We start from the raw sequence: 19,713 nt of genomic DNA on the forward strand, positions 1-19,713 counted from the left end.
TGTTTGGAAGAAGCGGCGTAACAAACTGCACTGCACTTTGTATGTGACAGTGAGTGACTGACGGATAACGCACAGCGAACTTAATGAGCGTAGGAAATCGAAATTTGGTATTAAGGTTTCTTACAGAGTAAAAGGAGTATTAAAATAGGTTTTCCCGAATTTCCCACGGGAACGGGAATTATCGGGACTTTTTGATATACGCGGGCGGATCCGAGGGCAAACTCTATTCTTCTTCTTATATATAAAATTATCGTGTCACAATGTTCGTTCCCGTACTCCTACGAAACGGCTTGACCGATTCTCGTGAAATTTTGTGAGCATATTGAGTACTGATAGAATTGAGATTCAAATGGTGACAGGTTGCTAGCCCATCGCCAAAAAGAAGAATCCCAAGTTTAAAAACCCATCGCTTAGTCGCCTCTTACGACGTCCATGGTAAAGAGATCGAAAGACCCTACTCTTTTTTTAAATTGGTTCCGGTAATCACTCGGCACGTTTTTAAGATGATTTCCTGGAATTTTCTAGACTAGAAAAAGAGTCATGGAATTTTTCGCTTAACGCGGGCGTACTCTGGTGGCCAATAAAGTCATGTTCTTATAGCTTTCTCCCCGAGTCGAATGGTGGTCGTAACAAATTGCCTCGATCATTTTGAATTATATTCAGATAATCAGGCGCAGGCGCAGCTGAGGCGAAGTAAAAGTAGAATAAGATGGAAGTAAGATAACGGATATTGATTTATAAAGATGACCTGATGTTTTGCTTTTCTGAAAATATTTATTACAAATTTTCGTCCAATTAAGATTTCCCTCAAAATTGCCGTGCCGTGTGGTTCCCTGCACCAATAAAAAGCGAATAGGACCACTTGATCTCTTTCCCATGGATGTCGTAAAAAGCGACTAAAAGATGAGCTTATGAAGGCGATGGGTTAGCAACCTGTAGATAACTATTTGAATTTCAATTCTATCATTAAGCTAAACAGCTGAACGTGGCGTATCAGTCTTTTCAAAACTTGGCCCTGTGTACCCTGCAAGGGATATAGACGTGATTATATGTATGTTTATAAGATTCTGCTTCAACTTTATAACGTGAAAAAAATAAGAAATAAACAAAGTGACGCAACATTTGTATCTCAATTAGGATTGCGAAAAACACCAATTTTCTTTCTCCATGATAATTCTTCTCGCGTTCATGTAATAAGGCATTTGATTAAAAGTAATGGTAGGTATCGTGATTCATATTCAAAATAATGCAAAAGTCGAATTTTCCGACCCGGCAGGATTTGGGTGGTAATTCGGGTCGTTCAACTTTTTCTTAGGTCAAATTCAGATTAAAAAAATATTTATTCATTATTATGTAACATCTCAAACAATCATTTAGTAATTATCATATCATTTTATAAGCATATTGAGTAGGTATGAGAATCGGCTAACGTCTATTTTCCATATCCCTTAGTGATAAGCGTTTCTTTCTTTCATTTCTAGTTATTAAAAAATGTTAACATAACATTTTTTATAACTACTTATATACTAAAGCCTTCCTCAATAAATGCTCTATTCAACACAAAAAGAATTTTTCAATTCAATCAGTTGTTCCTGAGATTAGCACGTTCAAACAAACAAACAGACAAACTCTTTAGCTTTATAATATTAGTACATACACATACTTACATATGGTCAAGTCTATATCTCTTGCGAGGTAGACAGAGCCAACAGTCTTGAAAAGACTGAATGGTTACGTTCAGCTATTTAGCTTAATGATAGAATTCAGAATTCAAATAGTGACAGGTTGCTAACCCATCGCCTAAAAAAGAATCCCAAGTTTGTAAGCTCTCTTAGTCGCCTTTTACGACATCCATGGGAAAGAGATGGAGTGGTCCTATTCTTTTTTGTATTGATTCCGGTGATTGATTTCCGTGAACCACACGGCACTTCACGGCATAATATTAGTGTAGATGTTAATCGAGATTCAAAAAGTGACAGATTGCTAGCCATCCACAATTTTTTGTCATCATAATATGTTCTGTATTAAAGACTTAGTGGACAAACCCGACATTTTTATTTAGCGAGTGCTTTCTCTCGTTAGGGCCTCGAACGTCTTAACATGAATTTACACAGCTTGGCAAATTTGTATTTATTATTTGAACTGATAGAAGAAAATATACAAAGAAGAACAGTACTTACTTTTGGCTTTATCCATATCCATTATACATCCATACATATAATTGTTTGTTGTGCCGGGAACCACACGGCACCAATATAAAAAAAGAGTAGGACCCACTCCATCTCTTTCCCATGGATGTCGTAAAATGCGACTAGGCTTATAAACTGGGATTCCTCTTATAGGCGATGGGCTAGCAACCTGTCACTATTTGAATTTCAGTTCTATCATTAAGCCTTACAGTTGAACGTGGCCTTTCAGTCTTTATGAGACTGTTGGCTCTGTCTACCCGTAAGGGATAAAGACGTGATAATATGTATGTAAGAATGTGAGCGGAAAAAGTAAGCAGGGATCGTAGTAAGCGGAACGATGTGGTGCCTGCCTACCCCTCCGAGAAAGACTTAAAAAAAGTACGAGGTCAGGGTGCACTGCTCTGTGGTCACTCTCTCCAAAATGTGCTAATGAGCAGTCGAATGCGATGTTGGGTGTGTTTCACACGGTACACCGCTTCGATTCCGTTGTTTTTAAGTACTTAGTTCAACTAAGTTACGCTTTAGTGTGTAACTTACACACTAAAGCGTTTTCTTTCGAAAGTGGTTTGAGGATTTTCTGAGTCACGGCTAAATTTTAACAAAGGATTTAAGCAAAGCTTTTATTACAAAAATTTAGTTATTTTGGATTTCATGAAAAATTCCAACTACCTAATTTATGCGAGACTGATTTCTCTGTTTGTTTGTTACCTCCTCACGGGTTAACTACTGAATTAATATTTTTGTAATACCAAATATTATACATGCAAAAGTGAGTTTATTTGTTTGTTCGTATGTTTGTTACTGCTATCGATTGAATTAATCTTCTTGAAATATGACGTATATATTTATAACTATAGGCCGCCCGCGACTTCGTCCGCATGGAAACCCTATCAATCCCGCGGGAACTCTGGGATATTATTTGGAATTGGCATTACTAAGTCTTATCTTTACCACTCCACCACAGCCGTAATTGATAAACTTAACATATATAAAATTACGTCTAAATCTCTTGCGAGGTAGGCAGAGCCAACAGTCTCGAAAAGGCCAATTGGCCATGTTCAGCTGTTTAATTTAATGATAGAATTGAGACAAATAGTGATAGCTGGCCCATCACCTAAAATAAGTATCCCAAGTTTATAAACCTTTCCCTTAAACGGCTCTTACGACATCCATGGGAAACAAATGGAGTGGTCTTATTCTTATTTCTACTAGTGCCGGGGACAACACGGCACATGATGAAATTTAATACCATATTATGACACAAATATGTTTCTCTTCGACGTTATCTCAATTCTCAAATTCATCAAAATACTCTCCCGCTTCTACCGCCGCCATGTCATAAAATAACCGCCAAATGTTTGACATTTTATTTCGAAATATAACCACAACGCTTTCCTTTACAACAAAGACGGGCATTCTGCAAACGATGCGTCAAAAGGAACCATTTTACACCATTGTCTCGCTATAGCCTAAATAAAGTGCGCTTACCCTGTGAAATCTAAAAAAAAAGACACGACACCACACACATTTTCAACCTTACTGCTTCGTCATAAGGTCGTTTGTGTTCAAGGAACGCAGCATCTTGGTGCCTAACGGTAATTTTATTCAGGTTTGCCAATTGTTATATTTTCTGATGTACGGCACGGCATTTTTTAGGGTTTTAGTTATGTAATTTTTGTGGCTATATTTCATGTTAAAGAGGGTTATTTTTTGACGTCGCACGCTCGTGATGATACTTATTTTTATACAAGCTTTGCTGTAGCTAGTCTTGCGTAATAGTTTTCGTGTGGAAATTAAAAAAAAAGTGGCCTTCGTTCAATTTTAAAATGACCTAAGTAAATTTTTTTGGACTCAAATTCTAAATTCAAATACAAAATTTGTATGCATTATTATTGGACATTTCAACATCACTTAATAATCGTCATATCATTTGGTTTCACAACGTTGGTAGACGTCAAAGAAATAATTTTAAACTAAGTTTACTGCCGCTTCCGAAGCGTCAGTGCAGAAGAAGCGGTAACAAACTGCACTGCGGCATTTTCTCCAACAACGTCAACTTCACAATTATCCAAACTTACAATAGAAATGTGGACGAGAGAACACATTGTTATGATTAACAAGCACTCGGTATACCGAAACGCTTGCGGTTGGGATTCTTCTCGTGAGTTTCGTTGCCTGGCTGGTTCTATGTGGTGAACTCATTTTTATTTTTACTTGTATATATACCTATACATATACATATTTATACTGTATACTTTTTATATAGTTATCTACAACTAATAACAATTTACTAACGTTTTTCGTATTTTCCTGTTTATCTATCTATACATACACATTCCCATAATCTTTTGCACATAAATTTATTATTTTATTTTTCTTTCTTTCACTTTAGCGCCCGCACCCACTTCAATGGTGATAACTGAAAATCAGCGTTTTGCACTTCAGTTAGTGCAAAAATTCCGCTGAGTTATGACCTTTTCTACTTGCTGCAGCACGCAAATGCATCTCAACTGTGTTTTTATAACGTTATGTTTAACTCTGTATTGTGTGTCTGTAGCAACTGAATAAACGTTTTTATCTATCTATCTATCTATCTATTAATTTTTTTATATGAAATTTGAATCGTATAAACCAATTGTCGTATAGACTCCTACTTGCCTCAATTCCTGCATTTTCTTTCACTTCCTCCACACCATGAACCGACGTATTGTATTAAAGTATCATTACTTTACAAGTTTCATTAAACTTCGGACGGCCTCTGTGGCGCAGCGTTAGTACGCTTGTCTGTGACACCGGAGGACCCGGTTTCGAATCCCGGCCAGGGCAAGATGAGAATGATGCCACTATTTGAATCTCAATTTCATCATTAAGCCATACAGTTGGTCGTGACCTTTTAGTGTTATCAAAGAGAAAGTGATAGCTTTTCAGTCTTTTGATGACTGTTAACACTGTCTACCCCGCATGGGATATATACGTGATTATATGTTATGTGCCATATATGGTATGTTATGTGTAAGTTTTCCCTTACATAAGAAATATCGTGCCGTGTGGTTCCCGGCACCAATACAAAAAAAGAATAGGACCACTCCATCTCTTTCCCATGGATGTAGTAAAAGGCGACTAAGGAATAGGCTTACAAACTTGGGATTCTTTTTTAGACGATGGGCTAGCAACCTGTCACTAGTTGAATCTCAATTCTATCGTTAAGCCAAATAGCTGAACGTGGCCATCCAGTCTTTTCAAGACTGTTGGCTCCGCAAGGGATATTAGAGGTGACCATATGTATGTATGTATGTTATATGTTATGTTATGTAAAGGAATATAGACGTGATTATATTTATGTAAGTATGTAAATTTAAAAAAAATTCTGCAACACAAGCTAACCGCTTGACTACGTTTGCACCTGCGACAGATGCTCAGTCTAATGGTCAAAGGTCTACATTGCACAACAGATTAAATATTTTAATCTGTGGCAGACATCTTTTTTATTTTTTAATGAGCCTTTTTTATCAGATTTGTTTTTTTTAGGACCGATTTTGTGATCGATAACACGTTTTAATTTTTTGTATAATGTGATAAAATCTCAATGCAGTCATAGTTGTACTTGGCCTTTCAGTAGTTGCTGCAGTGTAGTTTGTTCCGCGGGCACAGGTAGTATCTAATAAGTCCAATTTGTCAACTAACATCAAGATCTCTTTCCACGCGGCTCTTTTCATAATATACAAACGGGAATAATAAAAATGTCAATTTTATCTAACAATCTATGGCTACGCAATGCACATTTTTATTGCCAACACTAGCTGTACCCGCGACTTCGTCCGCGTGGAACTGTTATTTTGGGCATCATTGAAGCCCTCAAAGATGAATAATTATCCCCGTTTTTTTTTCACATAATCCATTATTTCTTTGCTTTTTATAGTTGCAGCGTGATGTTATATAGCCTAAAGCCTTCCTCGATAAATGATCTATTCAACACAAAAAGAATTTTTCAATTCAAACCAGCAATTCCTTAGATTAAAGCGTTCAGACAAACAAACAAACTCTTCAGCTTTATAATATTAGTAAAGAAGTAGGAATAGAATAAACTGTTGCACTGTGGCTGTGTGGACAGATGCCGGCGTAACCCCAAAAATTCTTTCATCACAATATACGAACTAGTTTTGTATATATATATATGTATAAAGCTATGGGGGTTTAGGACGGCTGCGGACTTTCGATTTTTCAATAGAAACGACCTCTACATACATACATTCATATATAATCACGTTTATTTCCCTTGCGGGGTAGACAGAGCCAACAGTCTTGAAGATAGGCCACGTTCAGCTGTTAGGATCAATGATAGAATTGATATTCGAATAGTGACAGGTTGTAAGCCCATCGCCTAAAAGATGAATCCCAACTTTATAGACCCATCCCTTATTCGCCTTTTACTACATCCATGGGAAGGAGATAGAGTGGTTCAATTATTTTGTTCTATTGGTGCCGAAAACCACACGGCATTTCTCTAAGTGCATCTGATATTACTTCTTATAGGCGATGGGCTAGCAACATGTCACTATTTTAATCTCAATTCTATCATTACGCCTAATACCTGCATGTGGCTTGTCAATCTTTCAAAATTGCTAGCTCTGACTACCCCGCAAGGGATAAAGACGTGATTATATGAATGAACTAACAAGAAAAATACAGCAAAAACCTGCAAAAAAGTCGTGGATAAGCAGCCGTCCTTACATTTTGAAACCGGCTTACCCCTACAGAGCTGCGCACACGCTGACACGCCACTCGAGCGGTTACTCATGCGCATCACTCACACTTGCGCAAGAAGGGCAAAGGGAAATTTTGGCAATATTTTGTGGAATACAAAACATGCGCCGTAATACGGTGCGAGATTTTATTAATCACTCGCTGTGCCCGCTACTTCGTCCGCGTGGAATAGTTATTTTCAGCATTTTATTTCATTGGAGTCCTTTTTGTTACAAAAACCACTCCATTTCTTTCCCATGGATGTCGTAAATGGCGACTAAGGGATATGCTGACAAAGTTGGGATTCTTTTTTAGGCGATGGGCTAGCAACCTGTCACTAGTTGAATCTCAATTCTATCATTAAGCCAAATAACTGAACGTGGCCATTCAGTCTTTTCAAGACTGTTGGCTCTGTCTACCCCGCAAGGGATATAGACGTGACCATATGTATGTATGTATGTATATTGGAGTCCTCAAGGATGAATAATTTCCCCGTTGTTTTCACATTTTCCATTATTTTTTCGCTCCTAATAGTTGCAGCGTGATGTTATATAGCCTATAGCCTTCCTCGATAAATGGTCTATTCAACGCAAAAAGAGTTTTTCAAATAGAACCAGTAGTTCCTGAAATAAGCGCGTTCAAACCAACAAACTCTTCAGATTTATAATATTAGTATAGATTTTATATATAAAATTCTCGTGTCACAATGTTCGTTCCCGTACTCCTCAGAAACGGCTTGATCGATCCTCATGAAATTTTGTGAGCATATTAAGTAGGTCTGAGGATCGGCCAGCATCTATTTTTCAAACTCCTTTGTAATAAGGGTTGTCCACCCTTAATATTTTTTTAACTAGAAACTACTTGAATATTATTCATTATCAAATAGTGACAGGTTGCTAGCCCATAGCTAGCTGAACGCGGTCTATCAATCTTTTCAAGACTGTTGGCTCTGTCTACCCCGCAAGGAATATAGACGTGACTATATATATGTATGTATATATGCTGGCCCATGTATAGTGGAAAGAGGTAGTCTCGGCCTACCCTTTCGGGAAAGAGGCGTGATTTTATGTACTCGTATGTATGTATGCTGGCCCATCGCCCAAAAGAAGAATTCCGAGATATATGGCTATCCCTTAGTCGCCTAACGAGATAGAGTAATCCTATTCTAAAGTGTCAGTAACCAGTAAACTTTTAACAAAATCAGTTTCACGGTTTTTAGATTTAAGAATATTCACATTATTATTATAAGTAAAACGAATAGTTTTCAAATAAAATTTTATATTTCTTACATTCTCACCACGGCGGGACACACTTTACTCTCTTCATAATCGCACCCTAGTTTACCGCACATAGTGTATTGCATCAAACGAGCGAGGTTTTTGTACAGGTCAGTTGTGTGTCTGTTTGTGTGTCTGTGTGTTTGTGTGTGTGTGTGTGTGTGTGTGTGCGCCTCGTTCGGCAGAAGGCAATCATTATTCGTGAGTACTAGAGGCTAGGAACCCTGTACATTGTACATATAAATTCTTTGAGTACGGTTAGCAGAAACGACACTTTGGACATAAAAGTTTTAAAAAATAATAATAATTTGTATACGTACATATAGTCACGTCTATATCCCTTGCGGGGTAGACAGAGCCAACAGTCAGTCCAAAAGACTGATAGGCCACGTTCAGCCATTTGGCTTGATGACAGAATTGAGATTCGTAGATTTCGTACATTCATAGTTAGGTATAATTAGATTTAAGTGATGTGACGTCAATAAGTGATACCTTGTATCCAATTTTCTATTCAAATAGTGTCCTGTAGTCCTTCTGAAGTGTCCAAAGCACACGACACAATGTTTTTATCTTTTTCATTTAGTTATTGCAAACACTTTAAACACATTGCCTTGTGGTTTCCAGCACTTTAGAATAAAACCACTCAATATCTTCCCCGTGGATGCCGTAAAAAGCGAATTAAGGCTAGGCTTTTAAACTCAGGATTCTTCTTTTAGGCGATGGGCTAGCAACCTGTCACTATTTGAAGGGATAAAGACGAGATTATATGTTTGTATGTAGTTAAAGTAAGTATGTTTGTATGTAGTTTGTAAGTAGTTTAAGTTAGTAATCATTATTTATTGTAACATTTACAATTTGTAAAGTACAATAGGCGGAGTGAAAGCTAATAGCATTATCTAACAGTCAACCATTGGGTTAAGCGGAGAACCTTTGTGTGGGTGATAATAAATAATGACACATGATTTCCTTTTACATTCATATTCATATAATCACGTCTATATTGACGGCCTCTGTGGCTCAGCGGTAGTACGCTTGTCTGTGACAACAGAGGTCCCGGGTTCGAATCTCGGCCAGGGCATGATGAGAAAAGAACTTTTTCTGATTGGCCTGGGTCTTGGATGTTTATCTATATAAGTATTTATTATAAAATATAGTATCGTTGAGTTAGTATCTTGTAACACAAGTTTCGAACTTACTTCGAGGCTAACTCAATCAGTGTAATTTGTCCCGTATATATTTATTTATTTATTTATTTATATACCTTGTGGGTAATAAATAAATAAATAAATATATACGGGACAAATTACACTGATTGAGTTAGCCTCGAAGTAAGTTCGAAACTTGTGTTACAAGATACTAACTCAACGATACTATATTTTATAATAAATACTTATATAGATAAACATCCAAGACCCAGGCCAATCAGAAAAAGTTCTTTTCTCATCATGCCCTGGCCGAGATTCGAACCCGGGACCTCTGTTGTCACAGACAAGCGTACTACCGCTGAGCCACAGAGGCCGTCAATATAGACGTGATTATATGAATATGAATGTAAAAGGAAATCATGTGTCATTATTTATTATCACCCACACAAAGGTTCTCCGCTTAACCCAATGGTTGACTGTTAGATAATGCTATTAGCTTTCACTCCGCCTATTGTACTTTACAAATTGTAAATGTTACAATAAATAATGTACCCCTTGTGGGGTAGACAAAGCCAGCAGTCATGAAAAGACAAATATGCCACGTTCAGCTGTTTGGCTTGATGATAGAATTCAGATTCAAATAGTGACAGGTTGCTATAGCCTATTGCATCGTCGCATAACCCTTATTCGCCTTTTACAATATCCATGAAAACGAGACTACTCCCAGTAGTCCTGTTTTTTTTTTCTTGATGCCGGGAACCACACGGCACTTTTTATTTATTTGACTTTTATTTAGTTTTATGGCCGTATGGTTTGCGACACTTAAGAATAGGATCCACTCCATATCTTCGATGGATGTCGTAAAGGCTAAGGGAAAGACTAATAAACTTAGGATTCTTCTTGTAAGCGATGGGCTTACAACCTGTCACTATTTGCATCTCAATTCCTTCATACAGCTGAACTTGACCTTTCAGTATTTACAAGACTGATGGTACTACCCCGAGAGTTTATTAAGTAAGAAAAGAGATTATAGCAAGTAGAAATACATATCTGCCTATTTTTTTTTTACAAAAAGAACAGTTTTTTTTTTATTTATTTTATCAAAACAGCTATCAATTTAACTTGTAATCTTATATATAAAATTCTCGTGTCACAATGTCCGTTCCCGTACTTGTACCGGCTTAAACGGCTTGACTGATTCTCATGAAATTTCGTGAGCATATTGAGTAGGTATGAGAATCGGCCAACATCTATTTTTCATACCCCTTAGTGATAAGGATTGTCCACCCTTAACATTTTTTTAACTAGGTATTACATACATACATAAAATCACGCCTTTTTCCCGAAGGGGTAGGCAAGGACTACCTCTTTCCACTTGCCACGATCTCTGCATACTTCCTTCGCTTCATCCACATTCATAACTCTCTTCATGCAAACTTGGCGGTTTCGGGTACTCTTGACCTGACCCTTTACCAGAACTTTACCTTTACCCTTTACTAGATATTACTTGAAATTTATTTATATGGCAAAACAACGTTTGCCGGAACAGCTAGTCATAATATGTATATTTGGTCCTTAAATCTGAAATCACAAATTTCCCTCCTTTGGTTAGGAATTCCAAATTCAAATTTATACAGCTACTAGCTATGCCCGCAACTACGTCCGCGTGGAATAGTTATTTTAGGCTTTATTATAGCCCTCAAGGATGAATAATTTTCCCCCTTTTTATCACATTTTCCATTATTTCTTTGCTCCTTATAGTTGCAGCGTGATGTTTTATAGCCTAAAGCCTTCCTCTATAAATGGTCTATTCAACGCAAAAAGAATTTTTCAATTCGAACTAAGCTTAGTAGTTCTTGAGATTAGCGCGTTCAAACAAACAAACTCTTCAGCTTTATAATGCCGTAACTCTATAAAATCTTATCGATTCGATCACCGACGCTTTTTTGGGACATGAGTAAGTGAGTACCTAAAATTTAAAAAAAAAATTCTATCCGATAACCATAGATAAATTGAACAAATTTCGCACCAACCACAGTTAAATTATCTATCACCTATCTTCATTAATGGATACTTTGAAATCTTTAAACAAAGAATTAACTACAGCGGATATCACTCCATCTAAGGATCCATAAACTTTATTTTTAGATGCTGACCGTATGCAATTTTGAGGTTCGAATTGCCAAAATCGGTCGTCGGCAAACATAGGTCAAGCGCATTGCACCCCTCTCGCTCTAACGTGTACGTGCGAGCGGGATGGCTGGATGTGCGCTCTCGCGTTGCAGCCAAATATGCAGTCTGACAGCAATCAACCAGTAATGAGGTTTTAAACATTCGTATAGGACTGTGTGCCGTGTGGTTCCCGGCACTTATAAAGAATAGGACCACTCCATCTCTTTCCCATGGATGTCGTAAAAGGAGACTAAGGGATAGGCTTATAAACTTGGGATTCTTTTTAGGCGATGGGCTAGCGACTTGACACTGTTTGTATCTCAATTCTGTCATCAAGCAAAACAACTGAACCAGGCCTTTCAGTCTTTACAAAACTGTTGGCTCTGTCTACCCCGCAAGGGATATAGATGTGAATGTGACTATGTAGAGGACTTTAAAGATTGTTTATGATAATGTCTTTTAATGTGCCGTGTGTTTCTCAGCACTTTAATAGAATAAGACCACTCCATTCTTACCCGTGGATGTCGTAAAAGGCAACTAAGTGAATGGCTAATAAACTCGGGATCCTTCTTGTAGATGGTGACTTCGTCCGCTTTAAAACCCTATCATAACGTGACAATCAATCCCGCGGGAATTCCGGGATAAAAAGTGTTATTCTGTGTTTCAGCTACCTACATATCAAATTTTATAGAAATCGGTTCAGTAGTTTTTGCGTGAAAGAGTAACAAATATCCATATCTACCGACGTCCTGACATACTCACAAACTTTCGCATTGATAATATTAGTAGGATTAAGTTGAGTTTCAACTTCAAAAATTTAAATTTTCCTGTACCCTTTTTTTACACCATAGGTACTTCATTTCCATAAAGATACATAAAATAAATTATAACAATCAATAAATGCATAATATAATACCTAGTATTAACTATAATACTAGGTATTATATTATGCATTTATTGCACTAGCTTTTTGTTATCTATAAAAACCAATAATGTATACGTGTTAGTAAAACTATTTTATACGTTGATAATATATAAACTTTTCTTAAGTGAAAGGTTTAAGAAATAGGGGAAGACCGAACAAGAGATATGGATGGACGCCGTAAAGGATAATATGAGGAGAAAGGGAGTAACCAGTGAGATGGCAATTGACAGAACAGAAGTTATTGGGAAAACTAACATACTGTGCCGACCCCACGTAGAAAGTGGGAAAAAGTAACGACGAAGAAGAAGAATATATAAACTTATCCTAAGTTGCGTACGTTACGTATCCATGACCTCTGTCATCAAAAAAAAAAAGAAAAATCACTGATAGATTGCCTTGTTACCCTGTATAGCTGACAAATCTTGACTTACCCCGCCCGAGGGCAACCGGGGTCTTATTGTTGTCGCAACAATATTCCGTTGTGAGTGATTGCTATTCAGTCGCTTCAGGCGCTTCGATTCGATCCTTTTGATATTAAAATGTGCATTTTGACATGAATGTGATGAAATCGGATAAACAGTTATCGAATAATAACATAGATTTTCTGTTTCATCCCAGATCGGAAATTCAATGAGATTTTCTTTAGAGGACGGACTAGGGACGTGATCAATACGTACTACTTGTATAAGAATTCTTTGCTGAATACTATAAGAGGTGTACTAGAACCGTTGTATTATTGGAGTAAATAAATTAATAATACTTTTTTGAACAGAATTGATGATGAATGATTTGTTGTTCAAGATGAAATAGGTAGGTACTAAGAATTCTTAGCACAATATTTTAAGAGAAGAACTCGAACAGTTGTATTATTAGCGTGAATAAAGAACAGACATATATATTGTCACGTCTATATCCCTTGCGGGTAGACAGAGCCAACAGTTTTGATAAGCCACGTTCAGCTTTTTGGCACGATGACTAAGATTCAAATGGTGTCACCATTTGAATCTCAATTCTATCTATATTGTTGTTAGTCCATCGCCTAAAGAAGAATCCCAAGTTAATAAGCATTCATAAATTCATTCGTAAAAGGCGACTATGGGATAACCCTTGGTCGCCTTTACGACAACCATGGGAAAGAGAAGGGGTGGTCCTATTCTTTTTTATTGATGCCGGGAACCACACGGCACTTATGTGTCGTGTGATTCGCAGGTGATTTCTTTATATAAATAACTTATAAATACTTTTTTCTTCAGAATTCAGTTCTTATTCAAGGTGAATTACTCGAAGTAATATTCAAATTTTATAAGCCGAGTGTCTGTTTATATGAATTAAAAGTAAAATACAAAAAAACATATATAAAAATGTCACAGACAGAATAGTTAGTCACTCACTTGCTGATTATCATCTTTTTCGCTGCTCTCCGAGACCGAAGACCCTGTGGTCTTCTTACAGAACCCTGGGCACCACCTCCGGCACATACACCTGCAATCATTACATCAGATATACATACATATAATCACGTCTATATCCCTTGCGGGGTAGACAGAGCCAACAGTGTTGAAAATACTGATAGGCCACGTTCAGTTTTGTGATAGAATTGAGATTCATATTAAGTGACAGGTTGCTAGCCCATCGCCTCAAAGAAAAACCCTAAGTTTATTAGCCCATTCCTTAGGCGCCTTTTACGACATCCATGGGAAAGAGATGGAGTGGTCCTTTATTATTTTTATTGATGTCGGGAACCACACGGCATAACCATAAGAGCATCCGCATAATAATCAACTTAACTCAGGAAAAATTCATGGCCTTAGCGGGATTCGAACCTTGTACAATTGTACATGTCTCTATCGAGTAACTGCATAATAATCCTATCCACTTCGCCAACTACCTCTACTCTACTCTCCCTACAAATTCCTGTGATCTGTCATAAGAATCGACTACAATAAAAATCTCTTGTTTAGAAACGGCTGAAAGTATCGTTAGCATCGGCATCCGGTTCGGACGCCGCCGCCGGATAGCCGGACAGCCGGACAATTGGCCGGACACGATACACTGCGTTGGCACGGCTCCAAAGTAAAACTATGTAGTTAGGAATTGTTGATGAAATGACTTCTTTTTGCTTTTTACTACGAATTAAGTGGACAAACTTTACGAAACACTGACATTAACTGAAATTTAATTAACTGAAATTAACTGCAATTTAATTAACTGACATTAACTAAAATTAAATTAACTGACATTAACTGAAATTTAATTAGGTAACTGACATTAACTAAAATTAAATTAACTGAAATTAAACATAGGATTTTCGTTACGTACTTACTAGTTTATAACTGAGGCTTCGCCCGCGAACTTGTAATGCTCTATCCAAAAATCCAGGGTTACAAATAAGTTTCTCAGACTTTTTATATTATTTCAATGGATGTCGTAAAATGGGACTAGGGGTAGGGCTAATAAACTGGCATTCTTCTTGTGGGCGATGGGCTAGCAACCTGTCACTATTTGAAACTTAATTCCATCATATAGATGATAGCTATACAGATGAACGTGGCTTTTCAGTCTTTTTGATGAATATAGACCTAATCATATGTATATATATATACTATTAGGTCTATATTCATCAAAAGTATGTAAATGATTTATGTATATTTACTTGACCAGAGTGCGCCTACGTTCACTCGTGCAAAACAAATAAAAGTCATGTCAATTTCCGCTCTCACGACAATTTCCTATACGTTAAACTATTTCTTTATACTAACTAATATCTAACTTGTGGATACAAGTTTCTCTCTTTCCCATGGATGTCGTAAAAGGCGATTAACGGATAGGCTTATTTATACTTGTGATTTCTCTTTTAGGCGATGGGATTGCAACCTGTCACTATTTGAATCTCAATTCTCTCATCAAGCCTGCTCGGCTCGGCTAAGCGTGGCCCATCAGTCTTTTCAATACTTTTGGCATTGTCTACCCCGCAAGACAAGTGGACGTGTCTATATGTATGTATGTAACTTTATATCAAAGCAGTCAAATAAAACAGATTTTCTAAATAGGCTATTCCGAATTCCCGAATTAGTATTCGATTATACGCGACCTAGTTCCGTCTGAATTCGGAATAGAATCAGCGATATTATGAATTTACTGAAACTAATCTCCAGCGGATTGTAGTGGCATTGATTACGCGTTTTAAACTGCTATCATTACATTTTCGGACATAATGTGAAACGTATCTAGACGGGTCAAGGTTGGGTATGAAAGAAGCATGTAAGCAATTATAAGGATAGACTTATAAACTTGGGATTCTTATTTTAGGCGATGGGCTAGCAACTGAAACCAGTTAACTGGAACTTTCTCTAAAAATAAGTTAGTGCCCTTGCACTAAATTTCTCTTTAGTTTAAGTTCTATTCTTATTTTTTTCTTGATGTACATAAATTTATAAAGAAATAAATAAACCCATGTATTTTTTTTAATACATTCGTGAAGGGAAAATAAAAATGATTCTATTTTTTATGCTTCCCTCTTAGATTTCACCCTGGATTTGAGAGGCTTGCGTGGGGATATAAATCCAACACGTAGAGGCCCTTTGGAGAAGTTGATGTTATGTTGTTCTCCTGCCAAAACCCGTTCCCGGGCATATCAATAGACGATATGTCCCTTAACGGGTAGGTATTATTATATTAATAAAAATGATTTTATTTTTTATTTTTATTATATTTTGCTACCAAAAAATAAATAACACGAAGTATATTTACCAATAGCGGAAGCACTAACAACACGACCCGCAACGTTCCCGAAATATTAAGGGTCTGACCTTTACCCCGATAATACAGACCCCTTCACATCCACCTTTCCTAATAAAAATAATATTGCTTAAACCAAATAGAGTTAAGTAAAAGTTGTAGCCATAATCATGAACAAGCGTATTGTCATATTAATTCATATAATCACGTCTTTATCCCTCGCGGGGTAGACAGAGCCAGCTTAATGATAGAATTGACATTTAAATAATGACAGACCTACCAAATTGTCACCTATCCCTTAGTCGCCTTTTACAACATACACGGGAAAGAGATGGAGTGATCCTATTCTTTTTAATATTGGTGCCTGGAATCATATTGTAAAAACCCAATAAAATTAACAAAGAAATAAGTATTAAAAGAGAAAATAAAGACAAATAAATAATATATAAAAGTTACCTACGTATAATGTCTTATAAATAATGTCTTTATCACTTATAGGGATAGTAAGAGCAACCTGCAGCTGTATGGATAGCTTAATGATGAAACTGAGATTCGAATAGTGAAAGGTTGCTAGCCCATCGCCTAAAAGGAGAATCCCAAGTATATACGCCTATCCCTTAGTCGCCTTTTACTACATCCATGGGAAAGAGGAGCGGACCTATTCTTTTTTTTTATAAACGCCTGGAACCACACGGCGCATTAAAATAATCTGCTATAAAACCAACTCACCGAAGCAGAAGCGTCGCAAATAGCACCGCGAGGAGCGGCAGAAGCGTTCCGAAGCACGCCAGGAAGAGAGTCTGGACGTCGGTGAAACCTGCGAACACGGACAAAACTGCGACAGGTCACATGCCCATGGAAACCAGCAATACTTCTGCTCCTTCCTCATCTTCCTCATCACTGTGGAGAGGAGCCCGGGGTACCATTAATCCTAGCTTGGCAATCTTTGCAGGTAAACCTGACCCGTTTTGGATCGATCATGGTTACGCGTCCATTTGCCTGAATGTGCAGGTTTCCTCACGATGTTTTCCCGAACCGTAAGAGCTTTAGGTTAGTTTTCAACTTAATGTACGTAACTCCGAATATAGTCATTGCTGTACATGGCCGAGTTGGGATTCGAACCTATGCCTTTCTAGCATCACATTTGTTTTTTTACCTCTTTGTTGTTAACGTACTGAACCGATTTTGATGAAACTTGAAACAAATATTGTTTACACCTACGGGAAAAACGAGAATTAAAGTTTAATTGCAACGGAGCTGCAAGGCTAATTAACTATATTCATACAAAATTATTTCAAAAAGGTCTAGGGATAACAGACAGACTAAACTTTAACATTTATAATATTAGTCCGTATACTTAGTTTAACACTAATGTTACACCCGCGTTTCGCCCGCGTTTAATTAGAATTCCCATTTGTACCCTTCCCAAAAGCAACAACCTACATTCTTACAAAATCTTATTAAAATAACTAAAATTGTACAAAGAATTTCCAAGCTATTATAAACAATATAACAAACAATACAATTTTGTACGTGGACTCAAACTCAAACAGATTGTTCGTGTTCCTGTCCCAGACCTTTTGTCACATTAACGCCTGTTGTAAAATGTATGTTGAGAGTGTCGGTTCATGAATTTGCTATTGAACATTGTCAGGGGCAGGAATTGTTTTGTGTTTATGTCATGTTCATCAATGTTTTGAAAGGTCTGATTTAAATGCTTGTTTTAACATGATCTAATTTCCTGTTTTAGTGATGATTAGTCTAATTTGTTACAGCACGATATAGGTACCTACATGGAAGGTCAAAACCAGAGCTCCTATCTTGAGTGATGAGGATGTAACCAGAATTAGGACCAAGAGACCACCACCAATTAAGAAGTAGAAGTGTAAAAACTGTACACTACATTAAACATATTTTTGATCATTAACTACAAACAATATACATATACAAAATTTTGCATTTAGATGACAAGCATTCCCTAAGATTAGGCGTAACGTCTTATGAAACAATATGAGTTAATTTCCATATATGTCCCGTTTGCATACATTACTAGCAGGCAACGAAAATTTTTAAAAGCATTAATATGGATTTGCCTAGCTGTCTGTCTGGCTAACTGTAAACCCGAAACCCAAATTTTCATGCCACTTTATCTTCCTAAATAGTCTGAAATCGTGCTGAATTCAAAGTTGCCACTCACCAGCAACATTCCAAACATGACAAGCTATTCAGCTGAGCAGTTCATCCTGGCACTGCGCCAAGTAGGCTAGCCTCATGTCTCATAGGCTTTCGTTTTAAACGATAAAATTTGTGACCCAGTAAACCTTTCCTCTAGAAATAAATTCCTGTTTATTTTTCAAGTCAATTTTATCCCCATTTAAAATAGACACACTTCTGTGCAAAGGTGCCCCAACAAATTCCGACGTTAACATATTAAACATTCTTCATAGCTCAAATAGTAAATATAATAACTTACTGGGTAACTTTATTACCTTTCTCCTCCCCTTAGTTCTACGGCCAATATTTTTGGGAGACCGTAGTTTATTCTATTATAAAATAAAAATGGTGTGACTCAATTATAAAGTGTATTATATACTCACTTGTATCAGGAGCTAAGTCATCGTCCACCTCATGTTCGGTGATATTCATCAGATACGCACTCTTGTTCTCACTAATCTTCGTGGGCTTCAGAACCTCCACCAGCTCCACGTAATCCACCTTCCGAAGCACATCACTACCGTTCCTCTCTAACCTATTATCACTGAATCCACCATCTTTCACTACACTCCTATTACTTACATCACTACTGTTTATTTTACCAGCAATTAAAAACTCAAACCTAGGCATATCTTCTGCAAACTCCGATTCGGGCCTAAAAAGTATGTCAGTAAGAGTCTCTTCTCTATCTGTTTCAGAGTCTATTATGTCGTCTAGAACAGAACTTGATATGTTCAATTGGTTTTCTATAGCTGCAGCGTCTTTTTTGTTCACTTCTAAAATGCTGACTTGGTCTTTCATTATTTTCTCAGACATCGCTTCGTCACGATCTTGTTCAGCGTTCACTATGGCTTCCAATTGGTTGTTAGAACTCTTATTTGTTTCTTCTGGAGTTTCATCATCATTAGCTACGATAAGAGTATCAGAATTTGAATCCACTGGAATATTAAATGTGTTGTTGCTATCGCTGGTAAACTTAATGATGATGTCTGTATTGTTTTTGTCAGGATAAGGCCTGGCGTAGACGATGTCAGCTGCCAAGAGTGAGTTAAGTAGGAAAAACATCAATTTTAATTTAACGTTAGTCATTTTGTCGGCTTCAAGTTTTCATCGTCGTGAAGTTTTTGCCCGAGGCGTCCTTCGGGAGTCAGCCCATTACCTGAAACAATGGAAAAACTACTAATTATTCAAGTTCCCCAATGAATCTTATTGAATGAAGTTTTAACAAAGTCGCAGTATTTTGTGATACGGTTCCTTATGATAAGTCTCTTAGAAGTTTTTAATGAAAATGCCCGTTTAATTTACGAAAG

The 19,713-nt window shown here is 37.0% G+C and overlaps 1 protein-coding gene across 1 annotated transcript in view; it reads right to left on the bottom strand.

Moving 5' to 3' along the window:
* The window catches only part of LOC106132144 (uncharacterized), a 29,257-nt gene extending 9,765 nt beyond the window's left edge, over window positions 1-19,492 (bottom strand). The window contains exons 1-3 of the mRNA XM_013331481.2: window positions 18,787-19,492; window positions 16,919-17,024; window positions 13,843-13,933 (exon numbers count right to left, since the gene is read on the bottom strand). Coding sequence (XP_013186935.2) covers window positions 13,843-13,933; window positions 16,919-17,024; window positions 18,787-19,492 — 903 coding nt within the window. The remainder of the gene's footprint in view (window positions 1-13,842; window positions 13,934-16,918; window positions 17,025-18,786) is intronic.
* Between the last annotated feature and the right edge of the window lie 221 nt (window positions 19,493-19,713).

Source organism: Amyelois transitella, chromosome 13 (genome assembly GCF_032362555.1).
Source record: "Amyelois transitella isolate CPQ chromosome 13, ilAmyTran1.1, whole genome shotgun sequence".
NCBI lineage: Eukaryota > Metazoa > Arthropoda > Insecta > Lepidoptera > Pyralidae > Amyelois > Amyelois transitella.